This window comes from Lactuca sativa, chromosome 1 (genome assembly GCF_002870075.4).
Source record: "Lactuca sativa cultivar Salinas chromosome 1, Lsat_Salinas_v11, whole genome shotgun sequence".
NCBI classification, from domain to species: domain Eukaryota; kingdom Viridiplantae; phylum Streptophyta; class Magnoliopsida; order Asterales; family Asteraceae; genus Lactuca; species Lactuca sativa.
This window is the reverse complement of record NC_056623.2, coordinates 133,976,112-133,997,727: the sequence shown is the minus strand read 5'-3', so window position 1 is coordinate 133,997,727 and position 21,616 is coordinate 133,976,112. Positions and strand designations below refer to the sequence as shown.

The following is a 21,616-nucleotide window of genomic DNA, read 5'->3' as shown; positions in this document are numbered from 1 at the left end:
TTGATCTTTCTTTTTCTGCTGCAGCTTGACAGAAACACCGGTTTGTATGTAGTTTGTTTACAAAATATGTGTTTTATGTTTGGGTGTTTTGTTTCTTGTGGCCATGGAGGTTCTCATATAGTAACTTTGGGGCATGGGCAAAGCCTCATATTTGCAGCAGGGGTTTAGTCGGTGCATGAAAGATGGCCCAGAAACCCTCGTTAGGGAAGTTCCCTTTAAAAAAAACTTTTTTTTTGTCTGTTTTGGTTAACATAGATTTCAAAGACCATGAAGAAAAAACAATATCAATTGTGTATTACAATTTTGTTTTAATATATAATTAATTTAATGATTTTAAAGATTTAAATGTTGTTTTACTATGACTCAAGAGGTCTAAAACATGTTATAATTAAAATCATGGATTGTCAAAGTTGAAGCCAGTCATTTTATGTATTTAAAGGTTTATTGTTGTCATTTTCTGCATTTGTAGGGTTATTTATGTTATTTGTATGTAAATGGTAATATTTGTAATTTGTTTCATTTAAAGTAATTTCTGTATTTTTCTCCATGAAAACGGTAATAAGTTAATGCATTTAAAGGGCAAGTGTTTGTAATTTTCTGCATTTTAATCAGTAGTTTCTGTCATTTTTGCATTAGGAGGGTAATTTCTATAATTTTATGCATTTAAGGTGTATTTTTTTTTCATGTTATGCATTTTTAGGGTTATTTCGGGTATTTCTGCATTTGAAAGGTTATTTATGTTATTTTGCATTTAAAGGCAAATTTGTGTAAGTTTCCACCTTTAAAAGAATTTTTCTGTAATTTCTGCATTAAAAAGGTAATTTCTGTAAGTTTTCCTTTTTATCAATCATTGAGAAATTCCCTTGAACAGTAGGTCAAATTACTTAGGTTACTATTTATACTTATGTTGGTCAATTTCCAACAAATCTGAACAAATTTGGCGATGAATCAAATGGAGACAAGCAAAGACACGGTTCCAATGGAACAACTAACAACTATATGTTGGAAGTTTTTATGGATAACAAGCATGATATATACATGCTTCCAGATATTCACATATGTATCCTTTTTAATGTTGTTTTCTCTTTCAAATTTTTTGACTCGATAATGGACGCAAATAATTGGTTTTTTCTCAATTTATTATGAAATTTTTGGAAATGAAACTAATTGCCACCCGTTGCATCGCATAAGTTTCCCATTATTTATGAAGTATGACTATTTTTGTTATTTTGAAAAATATTTTTTTAATATTTAAAGTACCTACTTATTCTTAATATTTAAAGTTTCCCCGACTTTTTTTCTCGCCTGAATTTACAAAGTGAAGTATAATTTTTCCCTTCTCATGCCTTAAGCTCTCGGTGCATAAAATCTAGTAAGAGTCACCCTTTTGTAGTTTGATTTTCAATCTCTCATAGAATCAACAATCAGATCACAATAAATCTCCAAATCTAAAATTTTCATATGTAACTTTGAACACATCTTATATAGACGCTTCCTGCCAGGTTCAATTTTTCATGCTTATGTAAAGATTATAGAGAAATATATATATATATATATATATATATATATGGAAATAATCGTTAATGTGTATGAAGATTCTTTAATAAGAGAATTGAAGAAGTTTAATCCATGTTTCACTCTTCTTTATTTCATCTTTCTTGTCATTCATATGGACCTAATAGGTCAAAACTTCATGGTTCAGATTTGTTTACTTATTTTTTGTTTGACATGTTTTCATATGTTTGTGTAGGTGATTAATCATTAAAGATGTTGAAGAAGAGCAAGTTCTCTCTATAGGCTAAGTAATGTGCCTCATTTGCTTTTTTGGAGAAAAGGAAAGAAGTGTAATAGCAAGGAAGATAATATAATGCAAAAATGATAATGAGCGTTGTTTGAATGTTTGTGCTTATGATAGATGCATATTTAGGTGTATCCAACTCAATAATACATCATTTTAAAGGAAACATGTAAATAAAAAAATATGAATTTCATATTTTTTTGAAAGCTAGGAATGATAGAACATACATGTGTGTGTTTTGTTTTTACTAACTGTTGTATGCCGGAATGCACAGATCTCGACCAACGGATGAAATTAATCAATGAATATGATTTGAGAGTGTATGATATTACAATGGGATACCATGTACCATATAATCACCCAAATTTCAGCAAAAGGGTATTTTAGACAATTAACTACATTTATAAGAAGAAATTTTCAAATTTTTAGGGATAATTAATTTTCCTAATTTTAAAATTTAGATTTTTTAATTAATCCATATTTAATTCTAACATAATTTGTAAACATAACCGATTTTATTCTATTAGAATACTTTTTGCTAGAATGATGTTCTTTCAGAATTTTATTCTATTATAATATTATTGAAGAATAACAAAATTATTGGATCCAAGGTTGAAAAATGACAACATTCTTATATATTTTTATACATCCGAACTTAAATACAAATTCATACATATTCTTACAGACTAAAAGCCTTATACATTTTAATATAATTATACATATTCTAAATGAATATCAACAAAATTGAATAAAATTCTTAAAAAATATGGAATCTCGTAAGCTCACTCACCTGCCGATCTCTTTCTCGGTATGTTCTTATTAGGTTTTGTATGGTTTTGTGTGAATTTTGTTTTATAATGTCAATCTCGTAGAATGTGAGCGTATTTTGGTTCAATTTGTGATTTTAAATTCCAATTTCTATTGTCTCTCGTTATTGTATATTTGGAATCTAAAATTATATTAGCAGTAAATACAATTCTTTTGAATGTATTCTATGTATTATTTCAGAATGTATTCTGCGAGAATAAAATCTATGTATTTTGCTAGAATATATTCTATGTATTTTGTCATATTTTATGTATTCTACCAAAATATATAAAGTGATAGTTAATTGCAAGTAACATGTTTTTAATCATTATTAGTTTTTGTTGTATTTGTGATAGGAATGACTGGAAGAATGCGTTAAAGACCTAGTAGGAATAACTTGAAGATTGAATAAAGTTTGATCATACTCACATTTTTAGGAATGTTGTTATTTTTTAAGAATTTTATTCATTTTTGTTAAAATTCTTTTAGAATATGTATAATTATACTAAAATGTATAAGACTTTTAGGCTATCTTTGGCGCACCACAGCTAATTGATAAGCTAGCTTATTTTTTGAGCTTTTTTATGTTGTCGTGTTTGGTAAGCCAAAAAGTAGCTTATAAGCTAGCTAATAAGCTAGCATTTTGAAAAGCTACTTAGACTAGCCTTTTAGGAGATTTTTTAAAATTTTCCAGATACACCCCTTAATTAATTATAGAAACACATATTCGTACATGTCCTTTTATGTAATTTTATATATTTTAGCTAGCTTTTCAGCTAGTTTAGCAAACATTATTTTTTATTAGCTAGCTTTTTATTTAACAGCTAGCTTTTCAGCTAACAGCCAGCTTTTTAGCTAGTACGCCAAACATAGCCTTAGTATATAAAAATATGTATAAATTTGTATTTAAGTTCGGATATATAAAAATATATTTGAATGTTGTTATTTTTCAACCTTGGATTCAAGAATTTTGTTATTCTTCAATAATATTCTAATAGAATAAAATTTTGAAATAACATCATTGTAGCAAAAAATATTCTAATAGAATAAAATCGGTTATGTTTACAAATTACGTTAGAATTAAATTTGAATCAATTAAAAAAATTCAGATTTTTAAAATTAGGAGAATTAATTATCCCTAAAAATCTGAAAAATTGTTTTTATAAATGTAGTTAATTGTCCAAAATACCATTTTGCTAAATTTTGTGTGATTAGATGGTACATGTTATCTTATTGTAATATTATACACTCTCAAATCATGTCGATTGATTAATTTCATCCGTTGGTCCAGATCTATGCATTTTGGCACACAACAGTTAGTGTGTGTATATATATATATATATATATATATATATATATATATATATATATATATATATATATATTATCAATATAAATAATTTTTTTCTTTGTATTTTCAATATAAATACCTATATGTCTTATATCAATATAACTATCTTTATTCATATTTTCAATATAAATATGCAGATTTCGTATATATTATGTAAATTTAATAAATGTAAAATTACTTTTGAAATGCATTATTCAAATACGCATTTAGTAAATGAATAATACAAAAAATACATGTTTATATACAATATACAAAATCTATGTATTTATATTGAAAATATGAAAAAAGGCAGTTATATTGATATAAGGAATATAAGTATTTATATTGAAAATACAAAATGTATATATTTAACTATTTATATTGGAATTATGAAAAAAAATTAAAATACTTATATTGATACTACAAACAAAAGCATTTATAGTGAAAATACGAAAAAAAAAGTTTTTATATTGATAATAAAAAAATACATAATTATATTGAAAATTCGAAGAAAATAATAATAATAATAATAATAATAATAATAATAATAATAATCAAAAATCTTGGTTTAGTCCAAAAATATAAAATTTTTACTATGCCCCCCCCCCCCCCCCCCCCCCCCAAATGAAATTTTGAAGCTCCGCGTAATGGTTTTTTTTTGTAGCTCTGTAATGGTGTTTTTTTGTAGCTAGAAATAAATTTGAAACTGAAAAATAGCTTTGTAGATGACCTTCTCCGGCGAACGTGGTTTTTCTCCGGCAAATTTTTGGTTCATGTTTAGAGTTTTTCATGTTACTTCCTGTGTATCTTGATGGTACCTTGGTAAGAGAAGGATACAGAAGGAAGATAAATTGAATCTATCTACTCTAATAAATGAAGGGTTTTTTGCCACATATCATTTTGTGGTTATTTTGAGTTCATTTCTTTTCCACATGTCATTTTATAAGTTTTTCTATTTTAATAAATTCTACATAATACTTTAATATAATAATTACAATAAATGCAGTAATAAATGAATATCAATTTCATTAATAGACTTATCTTCTTATTTCAAAATTCATAAATTAAAACTCATTAGTTTTTGTTTATTTATTTAAATTTAAAATATAAAAAAAATCAAATTTAATAATTCATTATTTTTCTTATGTTATTATAAATCCAAACTTTTTAAATATTTAGACCTTTATATTTAATTTTATTAATTAACCCATGTAACACATGAGTCTTACACCTAGTTTAGACTATGGAGCTGGATTTAAGTAAAGCTAAGTTATATTTTCGGCAATTTTTTTTTCCGGCTTGACAGGAAAGAGAAGGATCCATTTTATTTTTATAAAGCAGGGTCATAATTGTCATTTACATAAAAAATCTGTGGAAATATCAAAAATGTCCGTGGATATATCAGCTCCCTAAAAAAAAGATATAAAGGTGGTAAAGAGAAAAAAATATTGTTAACAACAATAGTAAAAATAAAGATATAGAGGTGGTAAAGAGAAAAAGAAATATGGATTAATGTCCTGATATTATTCCATTGTCTTGTGATGTGTATAAAAAAGGAAGGCCTAAACGTGTTGCATTTAAAATTCAAAACACAATTGTTAGAGAATTCTCATATTTTGAATTAGAGCCTCCAATACTAAGTTGGAGTATGCCAATTTTATATAGTTACATATCCTATAAAAGATTTGAGATTTTGAGCCCATGCATTTACGATAGAGATTGTTGATCAGTAATGGTAGAGACCAAGATTCCTATTTAATCGTAGGGAAATAGGCAGAAATTATACAACACACAATTATAAAAGTGTTCAGCTTTGATAATTGTGTTCAAAAGAATCATTGGGGGAAATAACATACAATTCAAGAAGTGTTTCATTTTGCAACAGAAGCTAGTAGCTAATCTAGAAATTTCATGCAAGTTGTTATCTTTTTTAACCAAGTTCTAATCGTAGCATGACATGTAAGCAAGTGAATATAACTTCTCAATTTTTTAAAGAGTACAGTCAAATCATTGCAATTCATAGCTACAGAAGAACGAGGTAATTAAAGTCCTCAATATGAGCAACCATTTAATATCCATACCACAATTTAACACAAGTACATATTGGCACCTTCATGTGTAATCAAACATATACCAGATCAAATATATACTTGGAAGTTGAACCAAAGATAAACCAGAAACACAAATATATGCCCTCAAACATAAATTCAATGCAACTCAACAAATAATGAGGTTGGGTGGTTGTTCAAGGTGGGGATTCTTGGAGATGCAACAACTGTGAAATTAATTCATGTAAACTCACCAAAATAACAAATATATTAAGTAATCAAGACAACATGACCATTTCTATAATACTCCTTAGATGCTTATATTAACCAACTCAAAAACCATTCATAAGGATTTCCCCCTGTTTTTGACAATAAATATGTAACACCCGGTTTATTAAATAAATAAGGGATAATGACTTGAAAGGGTAACGAACTTTCAATTTTTGTCACATTTAGTCACTAAACTTTTTTTCGTTATTTATTTGCCATTGAACTATTGAAACTGTTCACATTTTACCCTAATGACCGGCTGTTGCCGGTCATTAGGGTAAAATGTGAACAGTTTCAATAGTTCAATGGCAAATAGATAACGAAAAAAAGTTTAGTGACTAAATATGAACAAAATCAAAAGTTCATTTCCCTCTAAAAAGTTCAATGACTAAATGTGAACAAACTTCCTCTTGTATTATGTTTTACCAAATTATTTATTTTTGTTAAATTGTAGCAACATTTGTTGATGAAGAAATCTATGAAATAAAAAAAAACAAAAACAAAACCCTGAAAATATATTTTAAAAAAAACAAAAAACCAAAACCGAAATAAAAAAACCAATGGTTTGACATTTTCCAAAATAAAAAATCAAAATTTCCAATCTGATTTTGGTTTTACAAAAAAAATGAACCATTCTCACTGATGTGAATTATGACCATTGGTTTGGCATGCGAAATTTGTGACATCCCATGAATATGTAGTTACAACATCGTGTGAACTCGTAATTCATAGTAAGGGGTTAGAGTATGATCGCATGAATACGTAGTTACAACATCGCCTGAAATCGTAATTCATCACCTACAGGTTATGGGCCTGCTGGTGTTTCCACTGGGTTGTCTAGAATAGTCCGTGGTCGCCATCTATACCCTGGTAGAGTACTACATCGCCACATTGTTGGTTAAGGTTATGGTATCTCCTTTCATCCTACATCACATATTCATCATCATCTATTTACCTAATTATCATCACCTATCTCTCATCATTTTATTTCATCACATTGCTGGTTTAGGTTATGCTTCCTAACTTCGACCCCAAGGTTTACTCTACTAAAGCTTCATATTCTCGGCTCTCTGGACCTAGAAGGGTCCAAATCTATCACACCAAAAAGCTCAAGATAGCTCTTCCTCTCACTCTACACACTCAAGCTCGCTAGGGTTCTCACTTATGGGAAATGTAGTCGCAATTGAAGGCCATAAGTGCCTTTAAATATGGCTCGGGCCTAAAGATTTAGGGTTTCTGCCAACAACGCGGAATCGTCGAGTCGCCTCACCGACTTATCGAGTCCATTCATTAATCCGAGTCATCAGTCGCGACCTTACTCGACGAGTTGCGACGTCAACTCGTCGAGTCTCTCTTCTTAACTCAAAAGAAAAATACTTAAATTATGATACCTGGAAATCCGGATGTTACATTTTGTTTTTTTATTTCATAGATTTCTTCATCAACAAATGTTGCTACAATTAAACAAAAATAAATAATTTTGCTAAAACATAATACAATAGGAAGTTTGTTCACATTTAGTCATTGAACTTTTTAGAGGGAAACGAACTTTCGATTTTGTTCACATTTAGTTACTAAACTTTTTTTCGTTATCTATTTGTCACTAAACTATTGAAACTGTTCACATTTTACCCTTATGACCGGTAACAGCCGGTCATAAGGGTAAAATGTGAACAGTTTCAATAGTTCAATGGCAAATAGATAACGAAAAAAAGTTTAGTGACTAAATGTGACAAACGTCGAAAGTTCGTTACCTTTTCAAGTCATTATCCCAATAAATAAATGAGCAAATTAATAAATTAATAGTAGCCCTAAAATCCGTAATGATATAGGAAGGTGTTGTTCTCGAGGGTTAATTGTTATAATTATAGAAGTTTGGGGTTAAAAGTGTAAGTTTTGGGACTTAAGTTGAAAAAGATTTCAGAAGTCAGGGTGCAATTTGTAATTAATGGATTTAAATTGAAAAGATTTGAAGGCTTAAAGGGCCTATTGGTAATATAAGGAGCTATTATGAAAGGAATTTATTGGATCAGGGTTTAAAAGGTAAATTTTCGATTGATGCTGGAAATAATATGGGGAGGAAGGACCAAAAGTGTATTTTTGGCAGTGTAGTTTGGTTTGGAGTTACGGGATATATCCGATCCCTTATCCTCGCGTCAAAGGGGTGCAGCCAAAGAACCCTAACCCTAAATCGTGATTTCCCAACTGCCACTACCCTTTGAGACTCTTTAATCTGTCGCTGCTTCGCTGGGGAGTGTCGCGGTTGCAGCTCCACTACCGGAACCGATGTGTACAGCCGGGGTGGCCGCCAAGACCGACGACCGAGCTGAAAATGTTGTTGCGAGATTCGTGAGTGACCGGAAATGCTGGTGAGCCTAGTTGCCATCTCTCCCTCTCCTCTCCTTCACTATTCTCGGTGAATCAACATTGTGTACGTCAGATGCTGTCGCCGACAGCCCTATGGTTGCCGTTCTGTTGTTCGCCGTCTCTAGGTTTCCAGTCGTTGCCTTCCACCCGTAATGGCTGAGTTGGAGATGTCTCGGTCTTCAGATCATGTTTTTGAGTGTGCACGTACGTTTGCTTGATTAGGAATCAAGAGAAACTGACGGCTATCATCGCGGACCACTACCACTGCCGCCTCTCCGTGATTCTGCGATCGTCAACGCCACCAAGAGGGTGGATGTGTTCCTGCTCCGGGAAAATCAAACTTGTGGGTGTATTTTCTATTGTTATGTGTGTTTTGTCTAGCCGGAATTCCCAAGAACAACCACCGCCACCACCGTGAGGTGGTGGCTGCCACCGTCGGTCAACACTAGGTGGTTATGTGTGTGCGTGTGTGTTATTATTAGTGTTTGTGTATTATCAGGTTGTACATTGTAATTGTGCCAAAATAATAATAGAAATCTCAAACTACCACCGTAGGGTGGTGGCTGCCGCCACCAACTGCCACGTCTTGTGGCAGTGTGCTTGCATTGTTGAGTTTGATTCGTTTGGGGTGCTTGAAACCCTAATGGGACTTGTAAACCCTAATGCCAATAAAACCCTAATTTTGAGAATTATCGGGATTAATAATTTGAAATATTAATAATAATCAATAATGGACTTAATGGATTAAGTCCTTAGTGGGTTAAGTCCTTAATGGGTTAAGTGAGAAACACATAACCCTAATCATCATTTATGTGAAACCCTAATTTCACTTGGGTTTTGTGTTGGGCCTTTCCATTGGGTTTTGGTAATTGGATTATTAATGGGCCATCCAAGAATAATCTTATGGACTAGAATATGTTGATGGGCTTAGGGTAAGACCCATATGATGGTTTGGGCCCAATTTGGAAAATTGGGCCACTGATGGGCCATAGTTTGGGCCTTTGTGATTATAAGATATTGGGCCATTAAAAATACCAAATGATGGACTGGAATTTTGGTTGGGCCTTAGAATGGGACCATGTAAAGGTTTGGGTCCAATTTGGAAAATTGGGCCATATGTTGGGCTTGATTCCTAGTTGACTTCGGGAATCTATCATTCAGCAGCTAGGGTTTTGTCAGTGGGACTTCAACAGTGTGAGGTGAGTTTTCCTCTAGTAGGAACAGGTCTAAGGCACCAATGTCGGTCCGTTTAAGTAGTAGAGTATGCTAGGGCAAACTCGATGCTGGGGTGATTCCAATGCAGTTTATATATGTTTCCGGACTTCGGTCCGATGCCGGGGCGGTCCCGAGAAGTAGTTATGCTTGATTGATGTCTTTTTGATTCATGCATGTTTATGTGTTAGGTGTTCCGGGGTAAGCCTGATCCCGGGGCAAGTCCGATGTAAGTTAGTCATTATGGCATGTATTAGGTATTTCGCGGCAAGCCCGATGTATGCTAGTTTATGTGTTATATGTTGTTGTTCCGGGCTTCGATCCGAAGCCGGAGCAAGCCCGATGTAGATTATGTGATTATGTTATGTGTTATGATATATGTTTTGTTGTGTATGTGTCGGGGCAAGCCTGATGTCGGGTAACCCGATGTTGGGATTCATCCCGATGCAGTGGGAGTAGTCCCAGAGTTATGTTGTTTGTTATATGTGTTTTGTATCGTATGTGGTAGTTTGGGGGAGCTCACCAAGCTTCGTATTTACAGTTTCAGTTTTGGTTTCAGGTATTTCAGCTAGTAAAGGGATGGGCTCGAGCTAATGGCATTGCATACACCACCATTGGTCAGCCAGGGAGTTTACTCTGATTTTATTATGAAACTGTTATTTTTTATCAAATATTATGAGTTTTGAGATACTTGTTTTATGGTTTTATTCTATGGCAATGAGATTTACGTTTGATAAATGATTTTGAAAATGAAATTATTGGCTTGTATGTTCAGAATGTTTAAAAAGATACAGTTATTAAAACAAAAACTGAAAAGATGAATCAATACTAGAGGTGTCAATGACTAAATTTTCTAATTAAATTCTTCTGGAAAATTAGGGTATAACTCATTGATTTAGCCTCTCTTTCTCAAGCATATTCATATGAAAGGACGAGACCTTGAAGACCCCCCTTTGCCCTACGAATAAAAGAAAAGTAAGAACATTTTAAAAATAACATAAATATACAGAGACAAAATACAAAATACAAAATACTATGAAAACAAATAATCACTTGGAATTATATATATGTTATCTTATATTTTCTTGAATCTACAAAATACAAAATACTATGAAAACCGATAATCACTTGGAAGTATATACATGTTATGTTATATTTTCTTGAATCTACATGCTTGGAGATTGTTTTTTTTCCTCAACAGGTCCTCTATGGATAAAGTGGATGAATAAGTATTAATGTTTAATGTTTGTCTGGATAAAGTGTTTGTATATACATAAAGACTATTCCGTTTTTGAACTAAATAAACTGTCTTGAATATGAATAAATGACTATATTTACCCTTTTGTATATAAATAAGGGTTTTATGCAGAAAAGTCTTATTATTTTTGGAAAACTTTTAATTAAGTGCTAAATGTTTTTTTAACAGAAAATTCTCATTATTTTGGAAGAATCACATAACATGTCATTTCTTTTTAAAATAAAAAATAACTTTTTCGTTAATTTGGGCAAAATGTTAAATAATCGAGACTCATCTATTCAAAAACAAAAATTAGGACTTTATCAAATATTTTCCCAAAATAATGGAGACTTTTTGCATGAAACCCAATAAATAAGCGCAAATAACAAATAAGTATTCATTTAAAACAGAAATCACAAATAATCATATTAAAACAATTAAAATAAAAATATTAATAACATAATTAATAACTTAAAGTAAACATGATATTTTTTTGAAAGAGTAAAGTAAACATAATATTTAATAAAACACCAAATATAACTATCACATAATACGAGAAAAAAAATAGATTTTAATGTTATGAAAAATTATCTCATAAGTTTTAAAAAAAATATATAAAATTTGATACTATACAAAAAATCTAGAAATGTACAAAGCAAAAAGGTGAGACAAAAAAATCTAAAAATGTACAAAGCAAAAAGGTGAGGGAAATTATGGTGATATATTTATTTTATATTAAAACTTAGGGTAAAGGGTAGTGGGGATAAAAACTCAAATCTCAATACATAAATTGTCACTTCCCACAGGTAGCCCATTAAGCTATCCATTATGTATTAAGTTAGAGACAAAATTGCAAGAATGGTCCCTGTGGTATGTCAAAACTAGCACCTTTGGTCCAAAATGGATTTGGCTTGCAAGGATGGTCCAATAGTTTCGTTTTGTTGCGAGTTTGGTCCAATTTCCTATGGACTTTTTTATAATGACGGATTTGCCCTTATATTTTAATTTTCCATTTTATTTTATTATCAGTAATTAAAAAGCAATTAAAAATAAAACAAAAATAAAATACTCTCTCTCTCTCTCCCTCTCTCTCTCTTCCTTTTTCTCTCTCTCTCTCTCTCTCTCTCTCTCTACAAACAAAATTAATACAAATCTGGTAGTGGATTTGTAAAATGAAGAACCCTAACTTTTATCAATTTTGTTCAATTCATTGTATGAAGTCGAACAGACTAAACACATACACACTCATATATGCATATGAATATCAAGAACACTCGGTTTTTCCTGAGTTCAAGAACAAGAACATCATATTCACAAACTAAGAAATCGATTTCTGATGAACTGCCATCACCACCATCAGAATCAATTTCTTCTATGAATTGCCCAACTCAAACCCATAAGCACACAAACAACTCAATAAACATAAAGACGAAGGTAAACTACACCCCTTTTATCCCCCTCCCTGAATCGCAGACACCGTATACCCTAAATCAGTACAGGTTAAAAAGATTACGATTTATAGATGAAAGGGGTTACGATTTACAACCTAGAAATGTTTGCGTCCTTTCCAATTATTGAATCAAATGCCAATCATGTCCCTCTCTCTTGTTCTTCTCTGAATCGGTGTTTGAATCAAATGCCAATCATATCCCTTTCTCTTGTTCTTCTCGTCACTGCTACACCCCATCACCATGCTCGTCGCCTTCAGATATGTTCAGTCTGTAGCTAGAGGATCCGGCGGTGGTGTGGAGATGTAATCCAGATCGATTAACCCCTTGATCGATGACAACCACCTCGTCGGAGGCTTAACAGCCGAGGAAAATTGATCCGAGGTGTCTTCCCCTCGATTTCCAGTCGCGAAACCCTCCATCTGAAAACCATAGCCACAAGAAACCCTAATCGTCAAGAAACCCAAACTTCAGATCTCGATCTCCTTTCTCTCGCTGGCATCTATCTAGGTTCAAAGGGAGGGTAGCAACGATCGAATCGGGTGTTTGGGGTGGTGCTACCTGACCGAAGGGAGGCGAAGGGGCAGCCTAGGCCGGTGACAACCACTCGTTCTTCTTCTTTGGATAGTAGTAAGCAAGAAACGAGAGAGAGAGAGAGAGGGAGAGAGAGAGATAGGGTATTTTATTTTATTTTGTTTTATTTTTAATTATTTTTAATTGTTGGTAATAAAACAAAAATGAAAAATTAAATAATAAGGGCAAAATCGTCTTTCCAAAAAAATTCAAACCAAATTGGACCAAACTTGCAAGAAAATTAAACTTTTGGACCATTGATGCTAGCCAAACACGTTTTGGCCCAAACATGCTAGTTTTGACATACCACAGGGACCATTTTTGCAATTTTGTCTAAGTTAGAAAGAGAAACCTATATATATCTGGAAGGGTTAAATGTTATCCATATTAAGTGCATTAAGTCAAAACAAATTGGCACCTTAATGTCTTATAAGAAGAGTTCTATTAACGCAGGTATGGCCAATAATTTGATATTCGAAATCAATTAAAAATAATTGAGAATAATTGCCTAATAAATATCATGTATTTGACATAAAAACAAACAAAAGTAATAAAACCTAAAAACACTAAATTAGAAGCCCTAAATGAAGACATTGGTCCACATGATTAAGAATTAGAGCTTTGCATGTAAATATTTAAAAGAACATTAGACAAATTTCATGCCCCAACTACATTTTGATGTTGCCATTTTCATGCATCCATAGCAAGGTTATAACTTATAAGGCCTTTTATTTTATTATGTCATAGACCAATCAAGAACTTTCATGATAACATGTTTGGTTGTATATGCATTTTATACATGTGACTAGAGTAAGGTTCCGGTTTCAAAAAGTATACCTCATGTGTGTGACCAATAATTTACGGTTTCCTTCCGGATAAAGCTCTAAACCATGGTTGCTTTTTTTCTGAAAACAGATAAAAAAAGTAACGTGTTAATCATTATTCACACACATCCATTTGAAAACAGTTTATGTGATCCAAATTCCAACATCTCGAAAGACTTATCAATTGATTTATATCCATTAGATTGATCAAAAATAAAAGTAGTGCTTTTATTTTCTATATTTTATAAAAAGAAACTCTTATCTTAGAGGTTAATAAAATCAATAATAAATGGGTAGATTTAGGTCATGTGATCGATTTGTTTAAAAGAATTAGATTATGATCCATGTATTAAAATTTAATGGGGTTATTATCCATCTATTTAAAGAAGTTGGGTGATGGGTCATCTAATACATAATACATGACAATAATAAAAATGAATTTTACCTTGAAAGTTGGGACAGTCTGGAATGAATTTACGATGATAGGGATTCAATCTAATGCCATACATAAAAAATTGTTCGTTGTGTAGGATGTGTTCTCCGGTGGTTGTTGTTTGAAAAGGAGAGAGATCCCCACCAATTATGTGATTCCATGACTTGTAATAACCCAACACATCTTCTTCCTTCTTCTCTCCATCATCCTGATATACAAGACTCACCCCACATTGCTTTACAAGTTCATGAGGCTTTGTAACAGTAACAGTAACAGTAATGTGGTCACCAGCCTCCATCTCATTCATCCCAAACATCCAATGACTTAACATCACCCAACACTTTCCACATACATTAAATTTGTTGAAGTAACGTTTGTATATCCACGTGCGGTTCTTTGTTATATTACTAATTGTCATCATTGGCGACAAAGAGAACTGACCATATGAAACTGGAAAACGGTCACCGGGATATATCAATGTGTCAGCAGAGAAGCAGAAGTTAAGTCCTATAAGGAGCTTGTTTGTAGATGATGATGATGGGATGGTAAATGATATTGATGGCCCATGCTTCTATGCCTAAACCAACTCGACATCTCCTCCCCCTCATACATTGTGGTGAATATTCCAAATTCATAAATCATCATCTGCCAAATACAACCACCTTAATTAATCAACATAAGAAGCATATTATATATATTCACATAGAGACAAAAAAAATTAACTAAAAAAACCTGGGTTTCAGATTCCCGAGAATTAGTTCCCAAGTGCCTTTCATTAAGGAAGTCTAAATTACTCCAGCCCAAGATACATAATACCTTTTCCTCAACACATACCATTGGTTGGATTTTCACAATGCCTTCAATTTCACATGAAAAAAATGTAGGAAGCATCAGGGGTATTGATAACTCTAGTGGGGACATCTCTGGATCAAATACCACTTTTCCTAGAAGATGTCCATTAACAGGAAAGAGCAACCTACTTAGTGTACGTGGAGGATGCTTAATTAACTTCAATTTATTGCAGTCCCTCATAGCAAGTATCTCAAGCCTAGGAAGGGTTCTCACACAACTGGGCATGGAATTTATAGGATTGCCATCTAAATATAATTCCATTAACATGGACAGGCAACTCCACTCCATGGGAAAGGATTTAGTGGACAAATTACTATTTGCAATTGACAAACTTACTAGAGAACTCGGTAAAGAACTTGCAAACAACTTCAAATCACTTGGTATGGCACCCACAAAGGCAGGGGAAGAGGTTTTTGTATTTATGTCAATTTTGTTAGCCTTGCCCAATTCTGGATTGGAGATCCACCAGGACTGAAACGATCTAGCAACATTGTTTTAACATTCTTCAACATGCCTATGTTTCTTGGAAGTTTTTCAAGCTTGTTGCAATAGCTCAAATCGATGAAGACAAGTTCAACACATTGCTCGATTGATTCACATATCTCGAGCAAACTAATGCAATTTCTAACTGTTAACCTCTCAAGTGCAGGAAGTTGGTCAAAATCACCAAGACTACGGAGTTGTTTACAGAAACTTAAATTAAGAATCTTCAATGATCCAAGCAAGCTTTTCTCTTTTAAGAACAATCCATCAAACTACAAAAATGGAAATAAGTTAGAATAGTAGAGAACTACATCAACTCAATATGGATGAATAATAAATGAAGATAGCTTACATTTTGCCTCTTCTCAAGCCGTTGTGGATTATTATAACAATCGACAAATGATTCAATATTGCTATATGACATGTCAAGAGCAACCAAATTCATCATCGGTAAGTCTAAAGGTATAGACTTTAAACGAAACCCATGCATACACAACCATCTTATTTCTTCTGGAAAATTCTTATAAGACCCATCCATTCGCACATAATTGAGTTGCAGTAGCATCAAATTATCCATGTTACTTAATGCATCTATTTTCAGCTCATATGATACACCTAACTTCTCTTTCTCAAGCATGCACATGTCAATGGTGAGGCCTAGAAGATTTTCCTTACTCTAATAAGAAACATAATGCAAATAAATAAATTAGGCAATACAAAATATCATACATACACACACACACTACTAAAAGCATGCATGACCTCTTACTTTCTTTTGTTTCAACACTTTGAATGACTCCTTATGACACCAAAATCGACTTCGCTTCCATGGCTTGTCAAGTGATTCTTGGCGTACTTCAAATCTTCCCATCTCTTGAACCAACTGATGCATCTTCAATTCATTATTTCGTCCTATACTAAGAAGGCATCTGTCAATGAGATTCGTGATCCCGGATCTTGTGTTTATATCACATGCCTCTAATATTGTTTCGGTAACATCTTTGTCTAGTCCAACAAAAAAACAAGCAATATGCTTAAACAACTCCTTATCGTTTTTTGATGGCAAGGAATCGAAGCTCATTTTCAAGACATTATTGATAGGGGAAGTAATTTCATTCCTTAGCCCTTCGAGGCACCCTTCCCAATAAGCTACATCTCGATTATGTAGAGATTGTTCCAAAATTTCAAGAGCCAATGGATGTCCTTCACAATACTTCACAAGCTTATCAGACATCTCTTCATATCCCGCCTTGGTTGGTTTCACATGAATACATGGGAACACAAAAGTTGTTGCGATGCAAAATAATCTAAGCCTCGAAGCAAATTCCTTTCATGCTTGGGTTTAATGTTTGTTTTAAATAAAGAACAACTCTGAGTCAACCAATTGTCCTTTGTTGTAATTATAACTTTGCTTCCAGGATGAAAGCCTTTGCTTCCAAGTAGTGCATCCAACTGAACAAGGGTACTGATATCATCAAGAACTTACATGCTAGTGCATTCTCTATCTTTGCGGTGTATACTGAAACATCATGAACTTTAATTGAACTTGTTTTTGAAATGTCATAGCAGAGTTGTTCTTGTAAATCAAGCAACCCATTAAACTTCCCATCACATTTCCTGGTGATATCTTCAATATAGCTGCCTGTATGGAATTCATGAGAATATAGCCCATAGACATGTTTGGCTAAAGATGTCTTCCCGATCCCACCTATACCATAAATAGTAAGTATGTCTGCTGTATGCGAGGATCCATCTTTCAACCATGAAGTTACAAAGTTAATATGATAATTCATCCCAATAAGTTGTGGCCGAACGCTCCTTAAGTGTACATGTAATCTACGGTGGATGTCCTTCACAATTTCTTCAATAAACACTGTCTCCAACCTGAAACTTGATTATATAAGAATTTCAGAACACAATCTACAAAACTAATGAACCAGTTTGGGAGATTTAATTTATTCAAAGATCCTAACTAAGATTATATCACTGTTGTTATTATTAATTGACTTCTCACATCAATTTGAACAAAATACCATGAAATACAAGATTTCGCTAATGGAGAGGGTCATAAATATTAGTTTATGATAAGACCAAAGCAACCAACGAAATACAAGATTTCCCTATGTTTCTACAAGACCATCAAACTTAACCATCGATGTGGCTTTACATGGATTTGAACAAAATGCCATGAAATAGTTATGGGTTATCTTTTAATAAATACAACTAAAAGCAGTTATTTATCATTAAAACCACTATGATTTGAAGGCAGTATGATATAATTAATAGTAGAAGCATAGCAAACCCATCAAACTTTGGTTTTTAAATAAAAAGCATGTAAAAATCGTGGAGAAGGTTTATCTAAATGTACTAACTTATGATAAAATACAAAATGCATAACAAACATGTAAAAATTATCAGAATGGCTAATCCATCTATACGAACTGGTTTATGAGAACACATACTTGAGAACTTATTTTCAATTATGTTCATTTTCTATATATCCTAAAACATCAGCTATATGTCTATTTAATGATTTAGAAAAAGTTATTGAAATGCATAGGGAGATGAATAAGGGTAAGAAAGTGGTGACCTGCCATTTATGTCATTCCCTTTTAAATCATCAACTTGTGTAACCACTATGATTTGAAGGCAGTATGATATAATTAATAGTAGAAGCATAGAAAACCCATCAAACTTTGGTTTTTAAATAAAAAGCATGTAAAAATCGTGGAGCAGGTTTATCTAAAGTACTAACTTATGATAAAATACAAAATGCATAACAAACATGTAAAAATTATCAGAATGGCTAATCCATCTATACGAACTGGTTTATGAGAACACATACTTGAGGACTTATTTTCAATTATGTTCATTTTCTATATATCCTAAAATATCAAATATATGTCTATTTAATGATTTAGAAAAACTTATTGAAATGCATAGGGAGATGAATAAGGGTAAGAAAGTGGTGACCTGCCATTTATGTCATTCCCTTTTAAATCAGCAACTTGTGTAAGCGCTTTATTCCATTGGTCCATCTTTTGAGCCCATTGACTTCTTTTATTTGCATTTGTCTCTGCCTCCATTGTCTGTTTATACTTATCCATTGCAACCCCAAAGCTACTTTGTTGCTTCCTGACATGTGTGGGCTCCACATGATAAAAGATTGGGATGACGATATGGTTGGATGTCATCCGTTGCTCAAGGATCAGCACCAATTCATCCAGGCACCATGTTGAAGAAGCATAATTCTTAGACAACACAATAATAGAAGCCTGAGATGCCTTAATCGCACTCTCCAGTTCTGGTTTCAGATCTTCCCCTGTTTCAATGTCTTCATCATCCAAGAAGGTATTGATATTGGCATGAATGAGGGCCTTATGAAGGTGATCAGTGAAACTATGACGAGTGTCAACACCTCTAAAACTTAAAAATACATCATATCTATGATTAGAAGTTAATGAATTATGACCATGAGTAGATGGAGTATGAACACGAGCTGATGAACTATAACCATGTAGTGATGAAGAAGATGAAGATCCTTTTGGAAGTTTAGATAGAATCACCATAATTGTAACGACCCAAAATTCAAGACCAAAAATTTCTTTTAATAAAACATTACTTTAAGCAAAGTCATCATTCCAAAACATAATCAAAGTATAAATTTTTAAAACACATGTTCATTATCAGAGTAAACATTCCCAGGCTGCCTAATCAATGGTGTGTGCCATGCGATCACCCCGAGCTCTTCCCTCCGCTACCGGAAGTACCTGAAACCAAAACTGGAAACCGTAAGCACGAAGCTTAGTGAGTTCCCCACCCTACCACATACCATGCATAATCACATACTGCACATATTGAGCCACGCCCGCTATCTTGGGCCTCGCCCCCTGCCTTGGGCCTCGCCCGCTATAACGGCCTCGCCGCTCCAAGCCCCGCCTGGCTTCGAGCCCCGCTCGGATACAGATCTGTTTTACTTAGGCCTCGCCTATCACAGGGCCCCGCCCGCCAACTAATAATATCATAACATATCACAACACATAAGTTAAACTCATACGACTGATCCTGTCCTAAGGCCTCGCCTATCCTGGGCCTCGCCATTGTCCTGCTACTGATGAGTCATGGAACCCCGTCCACGCTCCTACTGGTAGTGAGATGTGGGCCCAGCCCACTCTCACTCCCTTTCTAGCTTGGGCTTCCCCCTATTCTTCTACTAATGAGATGTGGAACACCATCCACACTCTGCTATTGGTGAGATACGGGACCTCGCCCACACTCACCTCCCTACGAGACACATACATGTATCACACAGACAACAAGTATAGACTATCATATAAACAAATCCTTGGGCACCCGCCCGCTATTAAGGGACCTCGTCCTGAAAATCATACTAGCATACTATGCCTAGGGCTAACCCCCGGGTCTTCTACTCATAACTACATGGGTCGGCATTGTTGCCTTTGACCCATTCACACAAAGGGAAACTCACCTGCACTGGCTGAACTTGCTGATGATCTCACTAGCTGCTGCCCGGCAACTCACTGAACTCCTGCTCCCCTTGCTCCCTGAACTACCAATATTAAAGCAACACTAAGTCTAAATGACCCCCGAAAGACAACCAAGTCAACTCTGGTCAAAGTCAAAGTCCTGGTCAAAGTCAACCTTCCAGGTCAACCCTACTCGCCGAGTCACCCTACTGACTCGCCAAGTTCAAATGTTCAGATTCCTTCCATTTGCGTCTCGACTCGCTGAGTCGGTCCATGTCTCGCCGAGTCTATCGATTTCTGAGTCCTGACGTGTTCAACTTACCGTGTCTCCACCCGACTCACTGATTCGAGTCTTAACTCGAAGGTTTTGGGGTTTCGCAACGTGACTCTCCGAGTCCAAGAACAAACTCGCCGAGTACAAGGCAGTCTTCATCTGACTCGACGAGCTGTTCATCCTACTCGTCGAGTTGCTCCTCACCTTCATGCTACTCGCCGAGTCCACTCAAAGGACTCGCCGAGTCCATTCAGATCTCCTTACATGCAGAGGACTTTTGAGTCATGCATGGACTCCAAACTGTAGATCTACCCTTCCCAAGACTATTCCTCACGTAAAGTTGCAAGCTTTACATGTAGAGAAGGAGATCTAGGCAAAATACACCATAAACTAGGGTTTATGACAACCATGCTTCACCAATATACCAAGAGCTGATACTTTACGGGATTCTAGACCAAAATAAGCATGGATCTGAGGTAGCAACCTCAGATCTGAACCCCTATCTCGAATGGTTACTATCATGCCAAGAGTGCCTAAAACACACACATAGATCTAGGTGCAAAGGAGTCCAAGAACTATTTTATTACCTCCAAATGCTCAGAAATATCTTCTCAATCCCGGATCTATAGCCCCTTCTTGCACCTCCAAGATCCTTCTTCCTTCTCCAAGCTTAATGCACTCTTTAAGGCACCAATTGGCTCAATCAATGAATAAAGCGACTAGGGTTTGGTGTTATGGGTGAAAGAGGTAGTAAAGCAACCCTAGGGGAGAGAATAAGACGTTTAAATAGGCTCAAAGTCCAGATTTTAGGGTTTTCCTCGCACGGACCAGACTCACCGAGTCCCCTTGGCCGACTCGCCGAGTCGGTCACTTACTCCTCGACCCGGATCCCGCTCGGACTCGCCGAGTTCATCCTTGGACTCGCAGAGTCGCCCTTTAAAATTAGGGTTTTCTTTCCTTTCTTGGCCTTCCAGACTTCGGGTGTTACAACTCTCCCCACTTAAACTAAACTTCGTCCTCGAAGTTTGCTATGATCCATCGCCTGCGGTCTGCCTCCAATACCCCACCAATTCGTCTAACACCAGCTGCCTAACTTCGCTGGCCTTCCGCTCAGTCATTCAGACTGACATCAATCCTTACGGATAACAATCTCGGGTCCATCCTGACCCTGAA

The 21,616-nt window shown here is 34.3% G+C and overlaps 1 protein-coding gene across 1 annotated transcript; it reads right to left on the bottom strand.

Annotated features, from left to right (window-relative positions):
* Positions 1-17,082: 17,082 nt before the first annotated feature.
* LOC111895061 (disease resistance protein RUN1) lies at positions 17,083-19,251 on the bottom strand. The gene is made up of 2 exons (XM_023891180.2): positions 18,656-19,251; positions 17,083-17,566 (listed from the first exon to the last, which is right to left on the bottom strand). Exons 1-2 carry the CDS (start codon positions 19,249-19,251, stop codon positions 17,083-17,085), a joined length of 1,080 nt encoding a protein of 359 aa, XP_023746948.2.
* Positions 19,252-21,616: the final 2,365 nt, after the last annotated feature.

Bases quoted from the DNA above. Each gene is read 5' to 3' on its own strand.
- LOC111895061 (XM_023891180.2), bottom strand. From the start codon at position 19,251: ATGGTGATTCTATCTAAACTTCCAAAAGGATCTTCATCTTCTTCATCA. The intron at 17,567-18,655 runs GTCACCACTTTC...ATCAAGTTTCAG, and splicing joins GGGAATGACATAAATGGCAG to GTTGGAGACAGTGTTTATTG.